Below are 26464 nucleotides of genomic sequence, written 5' to 3' on the forward strand. Positions count from 1 at the left end.
TCTGCTCGCGACCGCTCCTCGCCCTCATCAACCGACGGCCGCAAGACGGGATCGCGAAACATGGGACTGGGCGCGTGCAGGCTCTCTCAATGGGAGCACGATGGCTGCTCCATGGACCAGCAGCAGCGGGCTCTGGCGGCGGGGGGCGCGGGCAGCAAGGCGGCGGCAGCAGGGTGAATGCGCCTCAGGCTTTGCAGTTGGCGATGGTCGGCCGGCGACTGGCGATGGATGGCTCTGGATGCGAAGGGCAGCGGACGGGTGCGATGGGAGAGGGACGATGGGGGGCTGGTGTGGAGCAGCGCTGTCCAGATCACACACAGGCACGAAGGGTTGGCAAGTCAGCTTCTGTCTAGTGCGGCTGCGGCAGCTCTGTCCCTGGGGCAGCTCCGGGCGTGATGCAGACCCGCGATGAGGTTTGATGGCAGCGGCCACGACTCGCTGCACATGACGCCGCCTGTCCGACGGGGCGCTGCACACGACGAGAGCCGCCTCTGCGAGTCCAGCGAGGCTTGTGGCGACATGGAGGCCGCCCTGAGGCTGCTGGGGCGGCGCGCTGCCTCTTCGCTGCCCACCTGAGCCCGCGTCTCTCGTCGAAGCATACACACGCCCCCAGATGGTGCATCGACCAATAATTTGCACGCACTCGAGCGGCGCCGTCCAGCATGCAGCCCGTCCAGCCCGGCTGTCAGGCGCACTGTGCGTGTCCGCTTGTCCATGTTGCTGGTGCTGGTGCTGGTGCTGGTGCTGCCCGCGCAAGTAGCCAGCGATCCGGCGTGATGCCCGTTGCCCTCTGCAGCGACGTGCTCCTCGTCTTTGCCTCCGCCCGCCGCGTTGAGGCGTTGCCAACTTCGGCAAATCAACCACCGACCCACGCCTGGCTACTACCATTGACTACTACATACTCCATGCATGCACTACCCGCGCCGCCTACATGCCCTCCTCTTGCACACTCTACTCGCATCTCTCCCCCGCTGCGTCGGCCCATTTGTCTGCCTGATCTGCCTCGCCGTCCCGCTACAGCTGGTCTACGGCGCGCGACAAAGCGCCATGAGCCCAGACGCACTCTAAACGGGGCAGGAGCGTTGGGGCCTGCACTCCCTCATTGGGCGAGCCCTGCCAGCGATGGTGACGGAAGGCGCGACCCATGTCGGTGGGTCGTAGCGTGGCCAAAGCGTAGATCACGCTAAAACTCTGGGCGCTCTCCATCTCCAACTTTTTTCGAGAGCCGCCTTCACCCCGTGAGCAGCGCAAACAGCACCATCAACACTCGTGCACAGCAATGGCCTCCGTATACAAGACGCTGTCCGGCGCGGACAAGGAGGACAAGGACGTCGGAGTCAAGAGAAACAAGCAGCGCGTCCTCATTCTGGTAGAGCATTTGTCTACGCAAAAAAAATCTCTTGCTAACACAAGAACAGAGTTCAAGAGGTGTAACTTTCCGGCACCGCCATTTGCTCCAGGATCTGTACTCTTTAATGTGAGTTCGACTCCAATCCTGCTTCAGAAACCTCATGCTGATCCTGCAAAGGCCCCATAGCCGAAAAGAGGCCAAGCTTGATACCAAAACGAAGCTCTACCAGCTCAATGAACTAGCAGGTACGCATTTCTTCCCAGATGCCCGTCTTTTCTCGACGAGAAATCTCGCAGGCTGCATTTCGAACACTTCCCATCCCATCTTGACCTGAACTAACCCAGTCAGAACTCTACAACTGCAACAATGTCCTCTTCTTCGAGGCGCGCAAAGGCAAGGATCTTTACTGCTGGATGTCCAAGCCTCCCAATGGCCCCACCGTCAAGATGCATCTCCAAAACTTGCACACCATGGAAGAGCTCAACTTCATTGGCAACTGCCTCAAGGGATCCAGGCCAATTCTTTCTTTCGACGCCGCATTCGACAAGCAGGCCCATTTGCGTGTCATCAAGGAACTCTTTACCCAAATCTTCGGTGTTCCCAAGACCAGCAGGAAAGTAAAGCCTTTCGTTGATCACGTCATGGGTTTCACCGTCACAGACGGCAAGATCTGGGTTCGCGTTTTCCAGATTAATGAGAGCGAGCCAGGCAAGAAGAAGGCTGCAGATGGCGAAGAGATGGAAGTCGAAGAGCCTGCGCCCAAGAAGAAGGGAGGAAAGGGAGAACTCGACGTCAGCCTTGTGGAGATTGGTCCACGCTTCGTGCTCACTCCCATTGTCATCCAGGAATCGAGTTTTGGAGGCCCCATCATCTACGAGAACAAGGAGTTCGTGTCGCCCAACCAGATCCGTTCCGACCTGAGGAAGTCCAAGGCCGGCAGGTTCAACAAGCGAACAGAGGCACAGAGGGATGCTCTGCTCAAGCACCAGGAGCTAGGACTGACGTCGCACGGTGGTCGCAAAAAGGAGAAGGATCCACTTAGCGACAATGTTCTATTTGCATAAGTCGTTTGCAACATCTTTTTGGAGGGCAAAAAAAAAGTGGCGTTTATGGGATGCATCTTACATGGGGCTGGCGTCGATTGGTTAGGCTTAGCATATGCCTGCATGTATAGCGATATACCCAATAGCTATCAACTCGTGGGTAGCTCGTCTTGAGCGACCGCTATACACGTCTTTTTGCGTTCGTACATTAATCTCTGGATCCATTGCGCTCAACTACACTGGCTGCATTCTTTCCTTTGTCATGCTTTCTTCTAGTTCTTCCTTGTACTCATTGTTAACACCACTAACCACAGCCATACGAACTCCATGCAGCGCCCTGAACGGATTCAGCACCAACTGTGTCTGTGAAATATTGTTCTCATCCTGGACTCGATGCACCCTGCCGCTTGGGAACTTGACGCGACTAATGGCACCATCAATCAAGTGCACCTGCAGCCGGTGCAGTTGGGGGACAGCAACCAACAGATCCACAAGCTCCCGTACTTTGCTGTGTATGCCGGCCGACAATCCCCGCCCACCATAGTTATACTTGATCATACCCGTGTAGTCATCGACAGACTCGACGTTTACAATATAGTTCCTGATGCGCAAGAGGTTCCGTTGCGAGAAATGGTCTAGGAATTGATATGTTTGGTTCGGCGTCAGGTTATTCGCAGTCCGCCAGCGGTACCGAAAGTTGATTGCACTGAAAGTCACATCAATCACGAACGTATTGTCGCCATAGAGCATATCTGCCGCCTCTTCGTGCACCTGTCGTGACACGGCTAGTAGGGCAGTGCATCCGCGCCGCCAGACAATGTCGTTCCCTGTTTCACGGTCCGTCCGCGGCAGTGTCCGTTGCATGCGCCAACACCCATCGCCATTCTGCCGGACGAACGTCAGATTGTACTCGGACTTTGGGGGTGGGTCAATGGAGCGCTGCAAACGCACATCGAAGGTTGTCGTGTGGGGAAGGACGAGATTGTATATCGCGCGTCGGAGCTCGATTGGGAGGCGGAACAGAGCTGGTGGATACGGAGACGCGGCATTCCAGTGCTGCATTGTTTCTTCCGGTACTGCCAGACTCCAGACTTGCAGACGTGGACGACGGCGCGGTTTGCGATTCGGAGGGCGACATACCTCGCGGACGTCGACGCCATCGGCTTGCCCTCCGCCCCTCGACGCCGATTGGTCCCCACAATCCAGATTGGCTCCACTTGGCGCCATCTAATCAACTTTATGGCTACGTCGTGACGATGACTCCTGATTGTCCTTCAACCACCAACAATGTCAATGGCCTTTGGAAACGACTCATCGGAGTCTGCCATCGTTTGCACCATGTCTTCACAAAATTTCAACGCGTTTTCTATCTATAGCCCCAAAGGAGGGGTCCTATCTATCTGAACTACGAGTCCCGTATCGGTGTAGAAGCAACATAGCTACGCGCCGATTGATTGATACGTTACACAGCACGCTTGCGGCTGGAATACAGTGAAGAGAAGAAGAGACTAGATATCTAGATCGATCGTTTAGAAAGAGACACGGGCCAGTACCAAAGAAGGGATAGATATACATATCAACGTGATAATTGACGAGTGAGTAATATGCATGCTACTAGAGATACATAATCTAGGCCGTGTAGTTTTCGATGCTAACTTTCCAAGTCACGAGAAGAAGAAAAAAACAAAAACATTATCGGACGCTGTGCATCCACCACCAAAATGCTATTCGAGGACCTTGCCACAGAGCTTGTGGTGCAGGTATTTCTATCCTGCACCTCAGTCACCGACGTAACAGCCCTGTCTTCTACCTGCAAACGTTTCCGCAACATCTATTCGTCCTCTCAAAAACTTGCCATCCTTGAATCCGCCGCCGAAGCGCAATTCGGACCCCTCCACGACCTCACCCAGCTCCTCACCCACAACGCCAGCCAACCAGCCCACATCTTCCGCTCCGTCCCCTTCTCACTCGCCCTCCTCGCCCAAATCGTAAAGCATGGCCGCGTTGCAGAAAAATGGTGCGAAATCTACCCCTTCAAAAAATGGAAACACAACTTCGAAAGCCGCCGCCTCTTGACACCCAACGAGCGCTACAGCCTCCGAAGAGCAATCTACCGCATCTGGCTCTACTCCTGCGCCTTCCACAACCCCGCTCACCCCCGCGAACTCCGCTCCACGCGCCTCGTCCTCCTCAAGCGCGCCGCTCTACTGCACAACTGGTCCACGCGCGACCTCGCCGAGATAGCCGACATCCACAACGTCATGCGCGAAGTCGTACAATCAAACATCTGCCCCTCCAACGGCACCATTGCTCGCAAATTCAAAAAGAGACACCCGGGAAACGAACACGGCCTCCTCTTCAACATCCATCTCAACTACCCGCCTACTGCCCCTCAAGCCTTCAATCCCTTTACCACGACCACAAACCCACTCGTCACCCATTTCAACAACACCAATACCTACACGTCTCGTTTCGCTGCAACAAAGTACTCGCTGAGCCCCTCGCACGACGTCGGCGCCGAGGGCTGGGGCGACGATATCCCCCATTACTACGTTGTCGAGGATTACCTCAAACTTGACCCCGCGCAGATTCTCTATCTCAAGGAGAATGCGCCCCTCAAAGGCATGGTCGAGGGCTATGTGCGCAGTTTGTGGCACGACTATGATTGGTTTTCGAATAACGGTGAGACGTGGGCGCAGACGCTCGAGTTTGTACTGGATGAGCGTGGCGAGTATGTGGGCGAGTTTATGGATGCCATTGCCGAGGGCGAGTTGGGGATTGCTGTTGCTGAAGGCGTGTAGATTGGGGAGAGAGAAATGGGTGTAAATGTAGGTGTACGTAGTATTGCTAATATAGAGAATACATATGTTGCAATACATACTTTGAACACCACGTCTTCTTTTTTTTCCTTCCTTTCCTCATCCATGACCCCCCAAAATCTTGCAAAATAAAAATCCCCCCCCCTCACTCCGCAGGTGGACCAAGATCTTGTACAGTACCCAAAGAATCAAAATACGGGTGGGTTGGACAAAAGCCCAGCACGCTCGTGAGGTAATTCCAAAGGCTGACCTATACTCTCCCATCTGACTCAGCACCAGAAAAAAAACCACTCAAGAGGCGGAATATCGCCGGACAAGTGGTGGCACTTCGTCACTCTCGCTGGGCCGGGAATTCACGCAAAGGTCTGGACTCTGTGAACTTGAGCGCAGGCACCAGCTTATCTTCATAGCCCGACACAACCCACGTATTGTCGTCAACTGTAGTATGCACCAGGCCCCTCTGACCAAGCATATCCAGATACTTGCGCACCAAATCGACATCAAGGCGCATTGTAGCAGCGATATTGCTAATGTGCTGTCCGATATACGACGTAGGTCGTGAATGCAAGTCTTCTGTAAGATACTCGAGAATACGAGTGGAATAGTAGTCGTCGTTGTCTATGGCGTCTTCATCGCCTACATAGTCTCCATAGTCTCCATACTCTTCGTCGTATGTATATTCTTTGCTGCCTTCGTCATCATCGTCAAATTGAAACACAAGAGGCGCAGTTCCAGATGAAAGTACAGAACCCCCGTGTGAAGCTCGTTCACGGGCTTGGCGGGCTGTTTGCTCCAGGGCAGATGCTAGGGTTGTTGCATCAGTTTCGTTTTTGCATTTGAAGAATAGCATAAAGGGCATGTCTGGGGGTGTGCCGCGTTTGCGCATGTCGTTTACGATCACCTCACTTTGGTCGTGGCGTACGTCAGTAGCGGGTATCAGGTCGAACACATATTCGAATGAGCTGTTTTGAGAAACCGTGTCGAGGTGCTTGGTCTTGCGACTAGTCCTGCGTTTGTTATTACGGTTGGTCTTGCGGTCAATGTAGACCGAGCTTCCGGACACAAGGACCATGCAAGAGTTGTTGATGAGTCGTGGTTTACTTGTTGTAAATTCCGTGAAAGACACCTTGACATCCGCTATTGTGGTGGCTTCATGTAGAGGCGCGTGTCGAGAGTCATCCTTTGAGGCGATAGATTGAGAATCGTCTTTGTCGGCAACCGAATCAAACGAGGGATTCTTCGCCAGTTTCAGAGACTGCGTTCCCGACTGTTTCGAGGTAGTATTCTCGACTGGTGGAAAATAATTCGGCAAAATATTCTTGTAGATGGCCTCGTCGGTGGCCGAGTATACTACAAATATTATCTTTTCCAGTCCACCCGGCTCTTTGGTCTGAAGAAAACGTCTGACCTCCTCCATGGCAAGCGAAGCGCAATCACGGCGCGGAAAGCCCAACGCACCCGTTCCAATACAGGGTATTGCAACAGATTTGGCTTTCAGATATGTAGCGTCATGCAGAATTCCGCGATAGATGTTGCGTAGCACATTCTTGCTGTCTTTTCTGTACACCTCGGGTGGGATGACATGTAAGATGTTCTTGGCTGGTAAGAGGTATCCAGGCGTCGTTTTGACATCGCCCTCTCGGCATACGCCGAATTTTTGAACTTCTTCTTGTAATTCTGGTCCGCCCTTTTTGAATATAAGACGATCCAGAGTTCCCATGCCTAGAAAGGATGTGTCGGTGGAGTTGACTATAACATCAACTTCGAGCTTTGTCATGTCCTCTCTTGCCAAACACACTATGTTGTTGAAGGTGGCGGATGACTGTGCCATAGTACTTTTTGGTTTGATGACATCATGCTGGTACATCTTCGTTACAGTTGAAATTTGGTGCAGCTTGACCAAGTCCCGACTACTAGAGGCAGTTGGGGGAGAGTGCTCGACAGACGCCAGGTTATCCGGCTGATCGGAAGCATCTCCAGTATCTTGTGCGCGCGCTTTGGCCCTATACCCTTCTAGTTTTGGACGAATTTGAGCCAGATCCAGATCATTCTGTCCCTGTGCCATGACACTATCCAGAATGGTAGTAAAGGAGCAACAGTCCAGTAGAAACTCCTTGAGGTTGGATCCGTATTTCCCATTCATCCCCCAGTCAGTGATTTTCAGGATCTCCTGATAATTCGACACGGTATCTTGTGTATTTTTCGCTGTTTCAGTCATTCCTGAAATGCTGCTACATAGAGTCAAGAGAACAGAACAGAGCAGATCAATGTCTGTTGAGTGTTTCTCTAGCGCTCTGGGTCCCGATAATTCATGGTGAATCGTAGTCAGTGCGACAATAGTTTCATCAAGAAGATCAAGGTATCCGACTTCGATCTCCGGTAGGATCTGGGCGAAATTATGACGGAGCATAGAAGTGGCTTTTTGCAGTTGTGCCTGTGTGTTTATGACCTGAGTGACCATTGCTGCGTTGTTTCCAGACGTGGCCGAACTTGTTGCCATATTTGAGCTTCTTGCCACGTCTAGATCCCCATGTGTTGGTGGAAAGTACACAGGAAAGAAATCCTTGTAAGCTTGCTCGTCTACAGCGGACTTCGCACAAAAAATGATGCGTTCAAACCGGCTTTCAGAGCGCTCATCCAAGTCCTCGCGGACTGCTTGAAGTGCTATACGTGCAGCTTGGTGTGGACCAAAGCCACAGCCTCTAGTTCCCAGGCAAGGAAAGGCCACTGTTCTGATCTGAAGGTCAGCCGCTGCCCTCAAGGCATTGCGATAGCAATCGGCAAGAGTATTCAGCTGCGCTATGCCGTTCCCTCCAAAAGACGTCGGTACTGCAGCATGGATAACCCATGACGAAGGCAGGTTGTGTCCGTGAGTTATTTCAACTTGGCCCAACTTGAGTTGGGGTTTCGATCTTGCCTCTTGTACAAGATCTGAACCACCTGCTTTCATTATAGCGTAGTGCAACGTGCCCCGGGGTGGTGAGTATTTCAGGTCGACAACGACATTGTTGACAATGGCGTCTACCTCCAGTCTTGTCAGATCATAGTTACAGAAAGAGATCATACGATTGTAAGAATCGTTCGATGCGTAACTCTGGTCTAATTGTGATAGTTGTCGGGAGCGGTATAATGACCGCAGTGTGGGTATGTCATAGATGCGAAGAACCGGCTCTTTGTCTAAGCTCCGAATGGGTTCTAGACGATACGAGGTTCTTGGGTTATTCAGTTGATCTCCTATCACGTCCAGAATATTTTGATTCGCATCAGGAAGTTGTTGTAAATTCTCAGCAGATAGAAGATCGCGGCTGGGATCAACCTCCTGAACAGACTCAGGCGGGTCAAACTGCAGGGTAGCTGTTGAACATGTCAGCTGGTATCTCACATAGATTGCACGCTCTCATATATGGAACAACTTACGAAGAGTGTTTTCTTTGCTCTTTTTTTGCCCGTCACTCACGTTGGTAGATACAGAACTCAAGGAAGATCTAGAGGTACCACCGGGGCTCGGGACCCCACTGGCACCATCTGAGTCATCTTCCATACTATGAGGCAGGGCAAAGGTTGCGATTCGCTCCAGATGATTCGCGATGTGGCTTTGCAAGTCGCCTATCTCTTTGGCATCCGTGGGTGCGCAGCATATGGGGCATCTTTCTCGCAAGTCTATCGTAGTAGCCTCGCCAACCTTGGCAATGGTCACCAGCTGGCTCTCTGGAAAGCTATCGAGATGCGTTTGCCGGAGGTGATCTTCCAAGCCCGACTGAGAATGGAAAACTGCAGTCGGATGCTCCGGACATCTCCATACTTTGCGGTGGCTTGCTTCGTGCTCGGCCCACTCTCTACGACTGCGAAACAGCAGGTGCGAGCTCTCACAGTCCTGGTATGTACAGCCATACGGCTGTAAGTCTTGAAGCAGATGCGTTCTCCAGGCTCTCCCTTTTCCGTATCTTGCGGGGCAAACGATCCAACAATAGGGACATTCGAATTCTTTGTCACCGTCTGCCGATTTTGGTGGCGGAGGAAGGTCGATACCTTTTCCGTGTACATCCTTGACCGTTATTGCGTAGCTTGTTACAGATTTGTTGTCTACTATATCGTCCAAGGATTGGTGAAGCTGCGTTACCTCTGTCCCTGAGAGCATCGTCTTACCAGTCTTCTGACTTGGCGCTTCTCTCAGGGCTGCAACTACGGGTACCGGATGTGCTTGTGGGCTTTCGTCAGATGCTGTCGCAGGTCTCTCGAATGGCGCTGTAACATGGGGTTCTTGCACATCCTCGGACATTGTAGAGGCACTCAACTTATCACGATCTGAACAGTTAGTTATATTCAGTTCTATGGATGTATTCGAAAAGACTTACGTCGTTTCCAGTACTTGAAGTGTCGTCTCCGAAGTGTAACAGATGCACTCAGCCGCTTGATCAAATAGTCTTGATCTTCTTGCGTATCGCTGGCTACGTACGGTTGACGCAGATGCGATACCAACTCCTGGACATGCTTGAGGTCTTGCATAGCATACATGTCAAAGATATCGATTCCCGTCTCTGGATCCTTTTGTGTGTAGGAGGATGCTTTGAGAGATCTTGAGCGTAGGCCAGGGGTTCTGATGCGGACGCTAAGCTTGTAGAGGTTGTCGATAATGTCGACGATTTCCCCAAAGCGCATTTTCAATTCTGTTCGGGGTTCATCGCTGCTGCTGCTATTATCGTCGTCTTCTTCTTCCGCACTGAAGAACCCATCGTCATCGTCATCTTCAGTCATGTCTGGGCGGGCCTGCTCTTCGTAAGGTAGTCGAGCCCCAGATGCCACTGCATAAGCTTCGTTGACATTGGTTTCAAGCTCCCTAAGAAGCTTTAGTGTGTTGGTATTGGAGACTGGTGAGTCTCGCAGCCTGTAGTCAAGCGAGCTGTGCCCTTTCTGCAGAGCGCCGAGGTTTCCAGCCCAGACACGAAACCTCCCGATTTCATCTTCAAGTGCCTCTTCGTCGATTGCATGTGTCCATTTCCGGCCGCTGGCTTTGAGTGCAGTGATCAGATTCTGGAAAGCGCGAACATTGGAGGCTGTTGCTAGTCTTAAGGAGGACATGACAAACAATTAGCATGTTGGGGAAAGGGCAAGTGGGGAAGGAGAGAACTGGGACTGGGACCCTTGGGGTAATTCGTTTTTTTTTGGTGCGCCAATGGCTCTCAAATTTATGCGTGTATGATGAAGGTCGATGCGATGGTTTATTCGTACCGCCAGATGCTGGTGCCTCATTCGACATGGGGGGGCTCGCGATGCTACTACTAGAGTTTTTGTAGTTTGGTGGGGGGCGCAGCTGAGGCTGTGTTTCCCAGGCAGCCGTTGTGTTCGTCTGTCACCTCTCTGCTCACAAATAACCCAGAATTGTGTATAACATCCAGATAATCCTATAGAATCATAGTCACTAGCTTTGGTCATTCAAGGTGGCCAGCGTATTTCACGAGCACGTGCTTCGACAGTAGTAAGCGCCAGGCCCCACTTGTTCCTTCTCCCCCCCGCGCGCCAATGACCCGCGACGCCTCGTCTTGTTAGATACTGTAGAGAAGCGCTGCGATGAGCGGCATAGAGGTAGCTGGCCTTGTCCTTGGCTGTCTACCGTTGATCATACAAGGTACGCAAAAGTCGAGTTGTAAGTGAGGGGTAACAACAAGCTCACAGCAGACTAGCAATTGAAAGCTATAATGAAGGGCTAGATCCAATCAAAGGCTTCTTTGGAAGGGATAAGGAGCTCCCTATTTTTATAAGAAAATTGAGGGCTCAATATGATCACTATGATCAGACAATCCAGCTTCTCTTCGGATCCATCACGTCGGATGTCGAGTTTGCTTTAATGATGACTAACCCTGGGTCGTCGCAAGAGCTTTGGAAAAGTAAAGAGGAGGCTCTCCAAGAAAAGTTGCAGACTACGTATAAGTCGTATCAGAGGACAATATTGGAGATTGAAAAAATAACCAAGAAGATAGCAAGCAAATTAGATCTAGATCGCGCAGCAGAGGTAGGTACGGAAAGTAATAGGATGCTCAAATCATGCTAATGTAAATCTTAGATTACACGGAATGATCTGGAGGCACTGTTGGCCGCAAACCCCAAGAAGGCCAATGACAAGTTTGAGATTAGAAAGCGCGTCCGCTTTGGCATGAACAAGAAGACGATCAAGGCGCTCCTGGAAGAACTGGACGAATGCAACAAAAGCCTCGAGAGGTTCACGGAAAAGAGTGAGAAGATAGAGACATACCACCGAGCGACGAAGCCCTCGTATGCCTCGCGGTTGCAAAGACTACAGCGGTATGCCAAGACGTTACACGAGTCGCTGAGTGTATGCTGGTCGTGTTCATGCAAGTCATTGCATCGGACAAGCCTCCAGTTGGAGCTTCGGGAAGATGTCTTTGCCCCGAAAGGGCAGAAGCAACTCGACACTCTGAAAACAAGCTTTAGTGTTGCTTTTTCAACCACGGCCTCCGATGGAAGCGGTGTGCCATGGCTAATCCAGGCTGCAGAGGTACGCGTGGAAGAAGAAGAGGAGGAGGGGGAGGAGGGGGAATACTTCGTTCCCATAGCATCTCCCAAACCAAGGTATGTATGAAGGCGATGGAGACGTCTCCAACGGCAACGATGCATGTGTGCGCGCTAGCCATGAGATTGTGAGCTAACAGTGGTAGGATGACGAAGAGCGTCAGTTTCGGAACCCCTCCGCCATACGCAGTGAGCGATCCTACCAAAAAGTCGCTTGGTCCGCACCAAGAGGTGAAGGACTTGTGTGCATCTATTCAACAACTACACAAAAATGCTTCGAGAATCGGGTTTTCGTTGGATAGCAAAAGCAAGTTACGGGGCGCTTACCCATTGGATACGGCAGAAACATACATGCCTACCGTGGAACTGGTATCTCTAGAGGATCTGCTTCGACAGCCACCAGTCATTAACGGCAGACGGTCGAAGCTGAGCATGAGGGACAGGTATAGGCTAGCGTTGACACTAGCGTCCAATGTGCTGTATTTGAACTCGACGCCGTGGTTGGCCAACGAGTGGGCAGCTCGGGATATTATGTTTCACCGAAGGTCGAATACTGCACAACCGATAAACATTGAGCGCCCATATCTAGCGCCCGCGGTTGTTGAGGCGGCCAATGGGACGGCGAGAAACATGCAGGCAGGCGGCTTCAGGAACACTGTGCTGATTGCTCTGGCTGTGGCTCTTCTGGAGCTGTACTTTGGAGTGACTGCTGAAAAGTATCAAGAGTCGGAGGCAGAAGACGAGGTGGGCGATTTGTCAAAGCAGCCGGGGCCGTGGAAGCTGTGGGCACTGGCGCGTAACTGGACCTTCAACGAGTCTGGGAACCTGTCTGCTGCTTTCCAGAATGCAATTCGGCATTGCATAACAGGGTCCAGCGATCCTTGCGCCAGTCTCGAGGATGCCGAGTGTCTCCAGGCAGCGGTGGAAAACATTGTTCTGCCACTACAGGAGGAGCTCCACCAGTTCCTGGGCAAGACGACAAGGTGAATAGAGCAGCGCGGTATAGCTACAGTGCCGGGTCGGAACGGCAGCCGCTTACTCAACGCACATGACCTCGTATTCGATGCACCCCGCGCGCGGTTGGGATCTGACTCTGGGGTAAAACGAGACTCGCTACTCTTAGTGCGGCAGATGTTGTTGGAACGTCATGGTTGAGGGGTTTGTGTAATTGTTAGGCCAAAGTAGTTTGGTTGCGGATAGCGGCAAGGCAAGCAAGGTGCCATGGCAACGAGCGCACCTCGCGGGAGGGCAGCGTGGCAAGTTTGGTATTGTAGAGGTTGGAGGGCGGCTTATCGGATAGGGCCACAGACGTGGTTGGAGGGCTTGGAGGGTTTGGCGGGCACAACATGGGCCATGTCTCGCACCTGCCACATGGGTAAAGTGTAGTGTACCTAGGTAGGTGTACTGTAGGGGAGATACAAAGACCCGGTTGGTTGGATATGTTGTCGGAGGGAGAGGCGTGTGATTGCAAGAGGAGCGACAAGAAGCTTTGCGTGGGCAGTGGGGCGTAAGCATGTGGAGGCGATTGGTGAGTGTGACATTGCGGGGGTGTCTGTTATCTATCCAACGTTGTCCGCTGCGACTGCACACTCGACACGGTTGCTCGACCTGGCAGCAGAGGCGCGCGTGTCGCAGAATGGATGAGCACAGGCGATTCGGACAACGTCATGGGCCATGGATGGCCATGGAGGAGAAAGGCAATTTAGCTGGGCCCCTAATGGAAATTTCAATGGGCATTGAAGATCTAGCGCACCGCCAGTGCACGGCTTGCATGAGGCGGGATAAGGCGTGTGGTGCATTGCGATGAGGATTCCAGGTTGATTAGCGTTGTTATGCTGAGCAGGCATGCGTGCCAAACGGGGCGCACGTAAGACGGGGTCGTCGTGGACGTGGCTGCGAGAGGCTGCCATTGGTGCCGGCGCGGCGGATAGTCTGACATTGAGCATTTTTTTCCGTCTTTGCAGGCGCAAGTGGTCTGTGGCGATGGCGCGGTGAAAATGCCCCGATGGGACGACTACTGCTCGAGTACGTAGGTGCTAGGGCGAGAGATGGCAAGCAAGCCGCCGGTTATGCTGTACACCGCCTAGGGCAGCGGGCCAATATGCAGCTTGCGACGGGGGGCGCAGGTGGGACAAGGAGCTAGAAGCGAGTGGCTTCGGCAAAGGCTCTTGTTGGCGCGCGCGCGACAGGGCACCGACATTGCTGAAACAAGGACTACACGTACGGTCGGACGAACGATGCGGAGAGCGGGAGGGATTAGCCACGCTGAAGGGCTGCTAAGTAACAAGGAACCAAGGGCGGGTGGTGTGAAAAGGAGTAGTGTACTGACGCAAGCACACAGCCTCTTGGGCAGAAGAGGGGGGTGTACGTGTGTGTGTGTGTGTGTGTGTGTGTGTGTGTGTGTGTGTGTGTGTGTGTGGCTGCGGCAAGAGGGTTGGTTGCGGCAGCGCTCGCTCTATTAATGGAAATAACAGACAGGTCGGGACAATTTTCCAACGTCGGCCGGCGGTTTGGTAGAGGCAGAAGCAGGCAGGGCAGGGCTTGGGACATGTCGGCTATGTACACTACTTACTGGAATGCAATGGCCGCCTCTACTGGCTGGTATACGTCCATGTATCCAGACTATGTACTATGTATCTATGGCCTGTATGCAGCGGGTACACCACGCCACTACTGTACGCTGAGCATGCACGCTACATGACGACAAGATTGGCCGACAACCAACTGCTCCCGCCACCACTACCACAACATCAACAATAACAACACCAGCATTTATCAACAACCATAACAACGCCACTGCATCCATCCCTCCCATCCATCCCTCCAGCCATCCGCCCTCCCCCACGCGCACCCCCCCCTTTCTGCTTCTCCGCCCCGACATTGCTGCGGCTAGTGGGTTTGAAGCGGCGGCCAGAATTGCGCACTCAACGCCTGCTAGACAGCCCAGGGCCATCCTGGTCGAGCCTGGTCTTGGCGCACCGGCACCCCTTAACGTCACCTTCGATTCCGTTTTCTCGACTCCCAATTCAAGCTCCTGCCAACCCTTACCCTTTGGCACGCCTTCTCACACGACACTCGTTCACTCAAGGGAAACACGCCCGCCAGCCCATCAGCGCAGAGCGCACCCGTCCGCTCCTTTGCTGCTGCTGAGCCTGCCCGACCACCACCGCACTTATACTCTCCCGCTCCCGCTCCCGCTCTCTCTCTCTCTTTCTCCCTCCCTTCCACACGCATCCACCCACACATCCACCCACCCACCATGGCACAACAGTACGCCTTCCTTCCCTGCCGCCCCCCTGCGCCCACATGGCTAACAGCACCCTAGAATCACGTCGTCCTTGAAGGACTTCTGGCACACAATGACTTCGTATGACCGACATGCCTCACACGACTCGCCCTATCGGACCGGCCGCCACATCCCCATCCCCCAGAGCCGCCACGCCGCCCTCACCTCCATCACCGCCAGCGGTGCAGAGTCCCGCACCGATCTCGACTCGCCCTACCAGCACGACGAGCTCGCTACCAGTAATGGCTTCATCGGCTCCCCCAAGGGCCCAATGTCCCCCAGCTCCCCCTACTCACCCGGCATGCGTAGCTCCCTCAGCCGCCAGGCTACATTGGACTCGGACAGCTTCGGCAAGGGCCCCAATGGCCAGATCCAAATGCAGGACTTCAACGAGGGCCTACCTCCCCCACCGCCTGTCTCTCACTCATGGAGGCGCATTGACCGCTGGGTCGAGGACAACTTCCAAGAGCTGTTTGACAACATGTGCGAAGGGTGCACATCCAACGACGTCAACGAGCTAGAGCACGAGCTCGACGCTACCCTCCCCATGGATGTGCGCGAGTCTCTTCAAATCCACGATGGCCAGGAGCGTGGCGGTCTCCCCACCGGTGTCTTCTTCGGCCTCATGCTACTCGATTGCGAGGAGATTGTCATGGAATGGAGGAACTGGCGCAAGGTCGCCGATGAGTATCTGACCACAAAGGTCGACTACTCGACACCCCAAATCCCCGTCAAGGCCTTCGCTGGCTCGTCCACCACACCGCCCGTTGCCCAAGTGCAGAGCACCACGAACCCTCTGTGGCGACAAGACCTGCTCGCTCGCCAAGACTCGCAACCCCCAAATGCCATACAAAAGGCCTACGCTCACCCTGCCTGGATTCCTCTTGCCCGTGACTGGGGAGGCAACTACCTCGCTGTCGACCTCGCCCCTGGTCCCAATGGCACATGGGGACAAATCATCATCTTCGGCCGTGACTATGACCGTAAATACGTCGTTGCACGCTCATGGGGTGCGCTTTTGGCCATGGTAGCAGATGACTTTGCTTCCAAGGACGTGCACCTGGACGAAGAAACCTCCGAGTTGAAGCTCTTAATCTTCAAGCGCCAGAATGTCGAGCCGCCCTATCTCGAGGTTCTCCGCTGGCGGTGCGATCAAAAGTACGGCCGCCGACCACCTAACAAGAAACGCCCAACAAGTGGTCTGCGCGTTAACCCAAACGCCCCGGGCATGGTCGTTCCTAGCAGCACAGCGAGCAGTCCCTACCACAGCCCCGTCATTGGCCCTGAAGATCGCGGTCGCAGTCCTCACCGTCTTTCGAAGCCCCCAAAAGGTGTCAGTCCACGCGGTAAACTCTCGAGCCCCTTGGCCCGTGTGGCCGAGGAGCACCCCCAACCGGTCCGTGTGAATACAAATCTCGACTCAAAGGCTAGCGCCCCCACTGAGAACCTCATTTCTGTTGATACCCCGAGACCGAGCAACGAACTCTCTCAACCTCGCAACAGCATAGGTAGCGACAAAGAGAACAAGGACATAAAGAGGACATCTTCATCATTAAAGAGTCCCACTGCCGTCGCAGAACCAGAAGGGCTGAAGAATGTCGAGATATAAACAATCTCGCAGCAATCGATTCTCTCTCCAAACCATACTTCCCATTGACGATCTACTATTAGAAAGAACCGGCTGGATACCTGACAGTCCAATACACATGACAGGAGTGCAGGCGTAGCATGGAGTACGATTCATCGCAAATTTGCCTTGTGATGACTGCTCGGCGTATTGACAACATTTCCCATTCTCCAAATCAAACGGCGTTTTTTTCCAACAATGCAAATCTACTGCTTTTTTTTCTTCTTCTCTTCAACTTCTCTTCCCAGCACACACGGCCGCACCCGAACGTCTTGGGGGGTGATCATTTCCCGCAATCTCGCAGACCTTTTGTCCACTGGCCGTTACCAAATGCACACAAAACACAAGCCGTAAAAGCAGCACCACCAAAGCATGCCCCATTAATCCTGCTCCTTAGCAACCCGCATACTACTGCTTTGAGCTTCAACTTTTCATCTGCGCACACCAAACTTGTAACAACATTTTTTTCCCCTCTTCTTCTCCTTCTCCTTCAGCTCATAGCGCTGCAATGCTTGTCACTTTTGGCAGCAAAGCTTATCTTTCTTTCTTTCTTTCTTCTTCTTTTTTTTCTAATCTTCTTCCTTTACAGACAACGAGTAGTGGTGGCTTGGTATGGTGGTTGTTGGGTTTTTTGCAGGGCTGCACAAATACACCCATGTCCTGGAATGGGGGAGGAATGTTTGTTTTGGAGTAGTGGGAACATATGAGTAAGGGAGAGACGAACTTTTTTTTGCTCTTCTTCTTTACCATGTGGACTCGGAATACTTCCTGTACACGTCAAGGAGGAGGAGGAGGCTTTGATAGCTATGTTTTTTCTCTCTTCTCTTCTCCTCTCTATTTCTTGGGTGTGCGTGTGTGGGGTTGAGGTAGAGTTATCTGACAAGTACAGGGGGGGCTTTGGGTGGTGGTGGTGATGGTGGCAGTTGGTAGTTGTAGAAGAAAAATGCATGGGAAATATTCACTCGTTAGAATCTGTTGTCTCTAATGCATGTGCTTTTCTATACTATTAATAACGATCTTGTCATCTTTCGCTGTATTTGACTAAAAGTGTTCTGAATAACTAACAAAGCTGTGCCTCTCAACATATACTACCCATCTCTAATCATTCATTTGTACAAGGTAAAAGAAAAAAAACCAGCCAAGGGTACCAAGTAACTACTTCCTCTCTAGAACCTAAGAACGATTTGCACGTCGTCTGCAGTGATGAACAAATGTCAAAAAATTAGAAACGTAGAGACGGCAGATTTCGTCCAGTGACATCATCACAACATCCAAGAGGAAGCCCAGAAAAAAAAAACCGAAGATAGTAACACGTCGAATATGTTACTCATACCACTAATATACATATACATATAAAAAGAAAAAGAGCCCCCCTACTTCTCCCACACCCTCTCAAAAAGCCCCCTTAAACCTCTCCTTCCTCGCCTCCACCTCCTCCTTCAACCTCGCCTGCTTCTCCTGCCTCCCAACACCCTTGACATACTGCAGCAACCGCAACGCCCCCGTCGGCGTCACACCCTCGACGCGGCGAGCCATGCCCACGCTCTCTGGTCTCGCGGCCTCGAGCGCGCGCTTCTCTTCGAAACTGAGGCCGAAGATGGCTTCGTAGTCGAGATCGATGGGTAACTGCAACTTCTCGTCCTTGAGCCAGCGCGCTTGCGATGCGGTCTGGTAGGCGACGTACGGGGCATAAGTGGCTTCGATGTGGACACGGTGGCGGATGTAAGGGGTGAAATCGTGGATTTGGGGGAGTAAAGGGGAGAGCGAGTCTGGGGTGGTGTTGGGGAGGCGGAGGAGGTCGTAGGCTGAGCGCTTGGTGCTGTCGTTTCGGACTGCGAAGCCGTGTTTGGTCCAGTCGGTCCAGCCCATTGTTTTGGATTGCAGGAGGGCAGTTAGTGCGGAGATTTGTGCTGCTTCGTCCTCGAAGGCGCGCCAGCGCGTGTCGCTGATGATGCCGGCCGCGCGGCCGAGAGACGTGAGGCGCGAGTCTGCGTTGTCGGCGCGGGCAGACATGCGGTATTCAGAGCGGGAGGTGAACATGCGGTAGGGTTCCGATACGCCTTTTGTGATGAGGTCGTCGATCATGATGCCAATGTAGCCGTCTGCTCGGGTTAGGACGAGGGGGTCTTTGCCTAGGCTTTTGAGTCCTGCGTTGATGCCGGCGATTACGCCTTGGCCGGCGGCTTCTTCGTAGCCTGTTGTTCCGTTTATCTGGCCGGCTAGGAAGAGGCCAGAGATGTTCTTTGTCTCTAGGGTGGAGCGTAGATGTCGTGGATCGACGTAGTCGTATTCTACGCCGTAGCCAGGTTGCAGCATGGTTACGTTCTCTAGACCCTTGATGGTCTTGAGCATAGTATTTTGAACATCTGCAGGTACAGTACAAGAGATGCCGTTGGGATAGATAATGTCGTTGTCAAAGCCTTCGGGTTCCAGCCAGACGATATGTGACGACTTGTCAGCAAAGCGTATGACTTTTGATTCCAACGATGGACAGTATCGCGGGCCTTTGACGGTTTCTCGGATATGTATCGACTTGTCGAGATTTTTGCGTATAACATCGTGTGTTGCTTCATTTGTTCGTGTCTCGTGATTCAGTAGTTGATTCTCCACTTGTACGCGGTCGTTCAGATAGCTGAATGGCATCGGCGGATTATCTCCTTCTTGCGCCTCCAGAACCTTGTAGTCAATTGTCTTTCCGTCTAGTCGTGGTGGTGTCCCCGTCTTTAGCCTTCCCAATGTGAAACCAGCCTCTCTTAAACTCTTGCTAAGCCCAAGTGTTGCAGCCTCGCCCATGCGCCCAGACGGATATGCTTCGAGTCCAATGTGTATTTCCCCGCCCAGAAACGTACCAGTGGTAATTACTACGTTTCCTGTTGGTATGATCTCGCCGCTCTCCAGTCTAACGCCCGTAATCTTGCCATATGTTCCCTTTGAGCCCTCCTCCTGTGTCCGATCCACAATGATATCTGCTACACTCCCCTCCAATACGCTCAGGCCCTTGTACGAAAGCATTTCGTCCTTCATGTATCTCTTATACAGTGCCCTGTCAATCTGCGCTCGTGGCCCCCACACTGCAGGCCCCTTCTTCCTGTTCAACACCCTAAACTGCACGCCAGCTTTGTCCACTATTCGACCGACGACGCCATCCAGAGCGTCAATCTCGCGGAGCATAGTGCCCTTGCCAATTCCGCCAAAAGAAGGATTGCACGAACATACGCCGAGATTTTCGACCGAGGGCGTTACGAGGGCCGTTCTTGCACCGGCGCGTGCTGCTGCTGCTGAGGCTTCGCAGCCTGCATGGCCGCCGCCAATGACTATTACATCGTAGGGTCTAAAATATGGTCAGAGGGGGGTGACTAGTGGGGTAGTGAGGATGTAGCGACATACCGTTCAGTGGGTGAGACCGTCGCAAATGTTCGATGGCTTCGATTGAGGCGCCTCACCGACCGCACACGAGGCGCATGTCCCCATAGCTGACGCGCTGGTAGGGGTATGATCCGTTGCATATTGGGGTAGTGTGTTGTTGGAGTCTTGTAGTTGCGCTACAAAAAAGTTGAGGCAGCCTCTCGGAGGTCTTCGTTCGCCGCATTTTGTGTCTGTGCTCAGGTGGGTAGGTACATACTAGTAGTAGTAGTACGTAGTAGCTTGAGAATAATTGCTGAAGTGGCGTTGACACGGGCAAAAGAGCATGTAAAATCAATCCATGGCTACCGCCTGTTGTCAAAATCATGGGCAGCGCGAATCAATGCATTGCAAGGAAAAAGGTATCATTCGGAAAGCATTATCGCCAGCCGCTTTGAGCGGAGAGATCATACAGTAGAAACGTTCAGACAATATTCATACACTCTGCTATCCTGAATCAAGATTCGGCAAACAATTCATACTGCGGCTGGCAAAGGCCATCGCCACTGCCATTCGCAATTGCGTGTGCATTGACCTTGCCACGCCATCCTCTTCCAGTCAGCCTCCGAATTTAAGACATGTTGCGCAAAGTGACATTGATTCTACATGAGAATTGAAGCCGTGCATGTCTAACCGGAGGCCTCCTGGATGAGACCCTCGTCGTTGGTATCAGGCTCGTCGCTGCGGGCGCGCGACAGCACGTCAAAGTTACCTAGCAAAATTGTTAGTAATGGCTCCCATCCTAGCATCAATTCTCATGACAAAAACATACGGGCGACCAAGCTCAAGTTGCTCTTCTTGTTTCCCTCACTATCGAGATATGTCTCCATGCGCGCATCAGCATCGACATAGAGCAGCGAGCCCTTGGGCACATTCATCAAGAAATCCTTCTGTGCGCCCTGGACAAAGCTAGCAATCCGGAACCAGCTGGTCTTTTTCTCTTCGCCCTTGCCGTAGCTGGTACCAACCACGTAGCGCACCAATGTTCGGTCTCCAGAAATGGTAACCTCCTCTGGCGCAACTCCGAGGCGGCCGACAACAGTCATGCGGGCAACTTGCGAGGGGCGAGTGGAAGAGAAACTGCGTGTGAAGGCGGCGGCGGCGGCGGGCTGTGCGCGCACGGCAGTGCGGATGGTTGAGGTGAACATGTTTGCCGGTGGTGGGAGTTGTCGAATTGGAGAGATTTTCTGGATTATCAGGTAGTTGGCGACGAAGTTTATGTCAGTGGTTGTTCAGATGCAAGAGAGTGGGGTTGTTTGCTGACGAGGGGCGCGACGTGGACGCGGTTGTGCGACAGAAATACACTTTGCTGTTTTGGGCTTGGACTATAGCCAGCCGCAACGGTTCAACGCTACCCTGCGAGTATACAAGGTTGACATATCAAGATTAGTCGCCCAATGGATTGAAACATCGTACGCGTATCTGTTTTACTGGGCTGACCCCAGCCATGTAACTGGGTATCGTATTGCTTTCATTACCGCTTTACCCTTTTGCTATCTCTCTCTTCTTCGCTATCATAATCTTTGTAGATGCCTACTGGTTGTGTCTTCTCCCATGCACCCGTGAAAATGGCCTTTTCACCTTCTTTTGGCGCATACTTGAGTAGCGCCTCTCTAGGGTCCTCGTCCCTCATATCACTGCCAGCAATCTGCTCCATAACGTACTTCTGATCAGGTGTAGACTTGGCAAAAGGCGTTGTAGCAGGAATATGCGGCCTTCTGGGATCTCTGCTCTTGCCTGATGCTGTAAGGCCAATGGTAGGGTGGCGTGCTGAGAAGGATGCCGCGTTGCCGGATGGATCGTGGGCCTCGCCTGCCATACCTAGCGGGTCCATGTCTACTGTGAGGGACGGGTCGTCGTCAACGTGTCGCTTCTTAGGCTTTTTGCTCAGAATTGTGAGGGCGCCGGCGTTAGATAGCTTGGGATTGAAGAGAATGGTTGTTTGACCATTGGCCGAACCGGTGAGGATTTGGTTGAGCTTCGGGTGCCAATTGACCGTGACTAGAGGAGAGCCTGGCGTTACAGGTGTGACCAGTTCTGGGCGAAGCGTCGCTGGGTTAAGGATATGCAAGTGGCCAGTTCCAGATCCTGTAATTATGCTTTGCATGTTGGGCGCAAACTGGATATTAGATGTAGGGAATTGTGACGAGGTAGAAGGGTGTGATGTCGTGTTCAGAGGTGTCTTAAACTTCCTCGTGTCCCATAGCTTGATCGTGTCGTCGCCGCCTCTCGTGACCACTAACCTCCCATCTGTACTGATATCAATTCCGCTCGTCCAAGTGTCCTTTGTATGTGCATCCTTTATTTCGGCTGTAGGACGATGGTATGGCCCTTCACCACCCCACATGACCAAACTTCCGTCAAGGGCTGCCGAGACTAGCATACTGCTTCCTCCTTCGGCTGCCGCGCCCCAAGCAATGGCTGTCATCCTGGTCATGCCCGCGCTGCCGGCAGCTCTGGATTTGTACACAATGACCTCCTCCTGCTTCATCCTCTTGTTGACATCCCATATCCGCACTGTGCTGTCCGTGCCTGCTGTAGCAAAACGATCGCGGTTTGTCGGGTGCCATGCGCCGCTAGTAACCTCTGCTGTGTGTCCCTTTGTATTATGCTTGTCTCTCAAATACATATCCCCCTTGACGAACTCCGATATGAGATCTCCATCTCGGCTAAAAAGCCTCGGTTGTGATGTCGCAGTTATGCAAAGGAACTGTCCTCCCGACTGTGGACCGAATAGGACCTGGTGTATCGAATGCGACTCGGCTGTCTGCGATGGCTTGGTGGTGAACGGGTCGACGGTTTTGAACGCGCGAATCGTACTAGGAGTGAGAGCACTCAGGTCGTGAAGCTTGAGCATGCAGTCATTACTTCCAGTCACCAACCGCGTGCCAGAGGGATCGAGGGCAATTGTCGTAACTGCGCGATCATGCGTTTTGATAATCAATTCGTGCGACACCGGGAACTCGTCTTCTTCGTCGCTCATATCGCTATCATCATCGGAGTCTTTGTCATCGTCTGATCCGTCATCTTTCTTTTCTGGCTTGCTCTCGTCGACAACCTTCCGGCGTGCGCGTTCGATCTGGGCTTCAACGTCTACGGAGCCATCTTTTTTGCCAAACTGACTGGGCATGTACTGTTGGAGAGCGTCATTTTCATCCGCGGAGAAATCCATTTTTGCTCTGTAAGCACAATAAGCAGAAGCTGTGTTGTCGTCTTGAGCTGAACCAGTTGTGAGAAAGTTCTAGGCGGAGGCTGCAGTATGACGCGCCGCACTAGCATAGCGCGCCCGGGTGATTGTGGGTCCAACCACCACCCAGTTTGGAAACATGCCTCATGTCGACATTACATCCACCTTTTGCATGAAACTCAGAAATATCGTGGCATACACTTTGTGTCACATACTCGCCATATCACGCAATAGACGACGATGCACAACTGCCCACGAAGGTCTTGAGACACAGGGGCAGTTCAACGTAGGAATCTTACTGCATGAGGCGGCACAGTTCAGTACGCCTTGCCTATCGCTCGTTTACATGCAGCCAGTCAACAGCCATTCAATAGAGATGAAATCATTCAGAGCTAGCGATATGAGGTAAGATCACAAGTGTACAGCCTCAAGATTCCTTGGAAGACTGCTGGTATAAAGTCGTACCCTCGGCCTACATGCTCGCTATCATCACTGCTTGAAGCAGCACACTCTGAACTCGTACAACATCTCTGTCATGGGGCGTACTCTTATCGTATTCGGAGCTGGTTCTGGCATCGGTGACAACGTGGCTGCGGAATTCGCTTCCAAGGGCATCGACCATATTATTCTACTCTCCCGTAACACAGAACGACTGCAGAATGAAGATGCGCCTTTTGTCTCGAAAGGCACCTCTTCCATCAAAGTTGATACTCTGCGTATCGATCTTTCAGATCTCAAATCCATTCCAGGTGTGCTCAAGGAACTTGATAGCCTAACCGAGGGTGAGGATGTCGAAGTCATTTTCTTCAACGCCGCACGCATCAAGCCAGGGGAAGTCCTGGGAGTAGACGTTGAAGAAATCGAGGAGGACTTCAAGGTACCATCCCACAATTTCTTACATGCTCGTCTACATCACCTGTTACGTAGCATTCACTGACTACCACCTCAGACAACCAATCTATCTCTCTACCTAATCTCACAACATTACATTCCCAAGCTCCAGGCCCTCGCCAAATCCAATACCTCTCTCAAACCTGCTCTTCTTGTCACAAGTAGCCACCCGCCATGGGATCTCATTCCACAGCTTCTTTCACTGAGTCTGGTCAAGGCTGCGCAGAAGAACATGGTGGACAGCTTCCGTCGTTATTTTGGCGACAGTGGTATTCATTTCGGCTTGATTCACGTCGAAGGAACTGTAGCTCCTGAGAACAAAGTGCTGAACCCTGGGACAATCGCCAAGAAGACACTGGCATTTTGGGAGAGTGGAAAGAGAGAATGTATCAACATCAGAGAGGAGTGGTGCAGTGTTGATGAGAAAAGATTCGAATGCTATGTTACCCATTTAAATAATGTGTCCAATCAAGCTTGTTGTCCTACAGCAGCCAGAATAGAGAAGTGTGGTCTGCGGAAGTTACGCCCTTTCTATCAATCATTCGTCTTGTCGGACTCAAGCATTTACACATCCGGCTTACAGAGCGCTCCTCTTATCTAGTTGCACGCGCTTTATCTTGAGAGAATACTGATATGTCAGATCGCAGTCACTGAATGGCATGTCAGTGAGGTGCTGACAGTCTTGTATGAGTAGTGTAACTTTAAAGGTAAAGGAACATATGGATGTACGACATCCTCACATATTCCAGGTAGACTTTGATTGGTACAGTAATATGAACTCTCGGTATTACGAAGAAGGGATAGGGCAAAACGGTACCTGTATACGCAAGCTCGTATAGAGGCGATGCAATAAACGTCCACTTTTCCGTCCGTCTCCGTAAGCTAGCCTTTCACATTAGCTTATGATAGCATTACAAATGAAATGGTCAAACATGCGATCTACACCCTTCCAGGGCACACCCTGAAGCTCACTTCTCTTCACTTTGGTATCATCGATCATGAGTTCACACTGTAGTTTGATCGACCAAACACTAAGCCTGTACGAATTTCAATATGACAAGCAACCCTTGACTTTTTTTTTATCAAAAGTCTAGAGAAGTTGGACAGCGCATTCACGTATACACACCCTCATTCACGAACAAGCGAAGGAACAAGCAGCGAATAAACAAACAAAGGTAGAGAAGAGTGCGCGAACGTAAAATTAGAACCAGAAGAAGAAGATGAAAAGAAAACCTAATAAAAGAATACATTAAATGCTACCATTACCCATTTCGATCGCGATCTCATCCAACATTCAATCGCGATCGAAAGGCACAATTGCGATCTAGAGGCGCAATGCAAGCAGCAATCCCTCTCAGTATTCCTTCTTTGCCCTTCGATGCACCCCTCATTCTTTTTGCATACGACCTTCCTTTTCCCGCAGTCGCACGCACGCGCGGCGCTCAACCTCCCGTCCGTTTATCGCGAGTTCGGCACCAGGTACACCCGTACCCCGGCCCCCGCTCTAACCGGAGCCGTGGCGACGAAGCAAACGCCCCAAATATACCTGAAACAACCCAACCTCGTAAACCTGTGCTTTCCTGTACGTGACCAACAAACCCCCCTCCAACCTGCAGTACCGTCTCCACATCAAGGCCCCCTCCGAACCGCGTGCACGACAAATCTCCAAGCACGGGCATGTCACCGTCCGTGAGAAAAACCTACTCCAACATTCTAGACTCCTCCCTACAAGGCCCCCCAAAGCCACTATCATCTCATGTAAGATAAGCCCGCCCTCCCAAGGGCGCACAATTGCGCAACCAAACGCATAGCCCAGAGGTGTAAAGTAAAATAACGAGTGCCTCCAAAAGCAAACCCATCCCGAAAAGCAAAGCCACGTTCAATTTTAAAAACACGAAAAAGGCGTGTATGTGTCAGCGTATAGTAATCAAAGGGCGAGCAGAGTCGCAACCAACAATGATGACGATGACGACGACTCTTGTGTGTGTGACGGAGAAAACCGTCAGGCAAGTTCTTCTCGTTTTCTTCTCGCATACCCTTTCTCTTTTGGCAAAATGCAAAGTGAAGCAAAGGATTTGAGACGAATTAGTTCGAATACATACAACCGAACTGCACAGGCGCACACAAACACACCGACGCGTACGGGGTAGTAAGATAATGAACGGCCAAAAAACATACCCTTGCCCCACATAGCCACCGTGTTATGGTATCTGACACACAGACAACCAAAGGCCGATGATCAAACACCTCCCTCCCAGCTTCACCCCCCCCCCCCCCCCCCCCGCCCCAAAAAAACCCACCCGCTCGCACAATAAAATCTCACACATACG

At 52.2% G+C, this 26464-nt stretch overlaps 8 protein-coding genes across 8 annotated transcripts; 5 read left to right on the forward strand and 3 right to left on the reverse strand.

Annotated features, from left to right (window-relative positions):
• Positions 1-1240: 1240 nt before the first annotated feature.
• Positions 1241-2628, forward strand: PSV08DRAFT_360999 (Brix domain-containing protein). Its single transcript, XM_014220967.2, has 4 exons — positions 1241-1369; positions 1419-1477; positions 1529-1596; positions 1700-2628. The coding sequence occupies exons 1-4, from the start codon at positions 1280-1282 to the stop codon at positions 2413-2415; spliced, it is 933 nt and encodes a 310-aa protein (XP_014076442.1). The 5' UTR covers positions 1241-1279; the 3' UTR covers positions 2416-2628.
• Positions 2594-3456, reverse strand: PSV08DRAFT_220289 (uncharacterized protein; the record flags this gene model as incomplete). Its single annotated transcript, XM_014220968.1, has 1 exon — positions 2594-3456. One exon carries the CDS (start codon positions 3454-3456, stop codon positions 2629-2631), a length of 828 nt encoding a protein of 275 aa, XP_014076443.1. The 3' UTR covers positions 2594-2628.
• Positions 3457-4058: 602 nt separating this feature from the next.
• On the forward strand, positions 4059-5237 carry PSV08DRAFT_35829 (uncharacterized protein). The gene has a single exon (XM_014220969.2). It carries the CDS (start codon positions 4116-4118, stop codon positions 5193-5195), a length of 1080 nt encoding a protein of 359 aa, XP_014076444.1. The 5' UTR covers positions 4059-4115; the 3' UTR covers positions 5196-5237.
• Positions 5238-5324: 87 nt separating this feature from the next.
• PSV08DRAFT_388041 (uncharacterized protein) lies at positions 5325-10292 on the reverse strand (the record flags this gene model as incomplete). Its single annotated transcript, XM_014220970.2, has 3 exons — positions 5325-8567; positions 8631-9518; positions 9569-10292. 3 exons carry the CDS (start codon positions 10290-10292, stop codon positions 5545-5547), a joined length of 4635 nt encoding a protein of 1544 aa, XP_014076445.1. The 3' UTR covers positions 5325-5544.
• Positions 10293-10781: 489 nt separating this feature from the next.
• PSV08DRAFT_177570 (uncharacterized protein) lies at positions 10782-12728 on the forward strand (the record flags this gene model as incomplete). The annotated part of the gene is made up of 4 exons (XM_014220971.1): positions 10782-10839; positions 10895-11223; positions 11275-11801; positions 11888-12728. The coding sequence occupies 4 exons, from the start codon at positions 10782-10784 to the stop codon at positions 12726-12728; spliced, it is 1755 nt and encodes a 584-aa protein (XP_014076446.1).
• Positions 12729-14876: 2148 nt separating this feature from the next.
• On the forward strand, positions 14877-16907 carry PSV08DRAFT_361004 (uncharacterized protein). Its single transcript, XM_014220973.1, has 2 exons — positions 14877-15011; positions 15067-16907. The coding sequence occupies exons 1-2, from the start codon at positions 15001-15003 to the stop codon at positions 16634-16636; spliced, it is 1581 nt and encodes a 526-aa protein (XP_014076448.1). The 5' UTR covers positions 14877-15000; the 3' UTR covers positions 16637-16907.
• Positions 16908-18046: 1139 nt separating this feature from the next.
• PSV08DRAFT_408789 (GIDA-domain-containing protein) lies at positions 18047-23228 on the reverse strand (the record flags this gene model as incomplete). The annotated part of the gene is made up of 5 exons (XM_014220975.2): positions 18047-19985; positions 20042-20135; positions 20691-20768; positions 20829-21243; positions 21543-23228. 5 exons carry the CDS (start codon positions 23226-23228, stop codon positions 18047-18049), a joined length of 4212 nt encoding a protein of 1403 aa, XP_014076450.2.
• A 503-nt stretch (positions 23229-23731) lies between these two features.
• On the forward strand, positions 23732-24783 carry PSV08DRAFT_220310 (uncharacterized protein). Its single transcript, XM_014220976.2, has 2 exons — positions 23732-24120; positions 24193-24783. Exons 1-2 carry the CDS (start codon positions 23779-23781, stop codon positions 24733-24735), a joined length of 885 nt encoding a protein of 294 aa, XP_014076451.1. The 5' UTR covers positions 23732-23778; the 3' UTR covers positions 24736-24783.
• The last annotated feature ends 1681 nt before the right edge of the window (positions 24784-26464 follow it).

Source organism: Bipolaris maydis, assembly GCF_028858645.1.
Source record: "Bipolaris maydis strain C4 unplaced genomic scaffold PSV08scaffold_5, whole genome shotgun sequence".
NCBI classification, from domain to species: Eukaryota; Fungi; Ascomycota; class Dothideomycetes; order Pleosporales; family Pleosporaceae; genus Bipolaris; species Bipolaris maydis.

What these genes read in the sequence shown, in the direction of transcription:
- PSV08DRAFT_360999 (XM_014220967.2), top strand. Translation starts at nt 1,280, where the DNA reads ATGGCCTCCGTATACAAGACGCTGTCCGGCGCGGACAAGGAGGACAAG. An exon ending in AGCAGCGCGTCCTCATTCTG is followed by an intron (nt 1,370 to 1,418) that starts GTAGAGCATTTG and finishes ACACAAGAACAG; the next exon opens with AGTTCAAGAGGTGTAACTTT. An exon ending in CCAGCTCAATGAACTAGCAG is followed by an intron (nt 1,597 to 1,699) that starts GTACGCATTTCT and finishes TAACCCAGTCAG; the next exon opens with AACTCTACAACTGCAACAAT.
- PSV08DRAFT_35829 (XM_014220969.2), top strand. Translation starts at nt 4,116, where the DNA reads ATGCTATTCGAGGACCTTGCCACAGAGCTTGTGGTGCAGGTATTTCTA.
- PSV08DRAFT_220310 (XM_014220976.2), top strand. Translation starts at nt 23,779, where the DNA reads ATGGGGCGTACTCTTATCGTATTCGGAGCTGGTTCTGGCATCGGTGAC. An exon ending in AAATCGAGGAGGACTTCAAG is followed by an intron (nt 24,121 to 24,192) that starts GTACCATCCCAC and finishes CTACCACCTCAG; the next exon opens with ACAACCAATCTATCTCTCTA.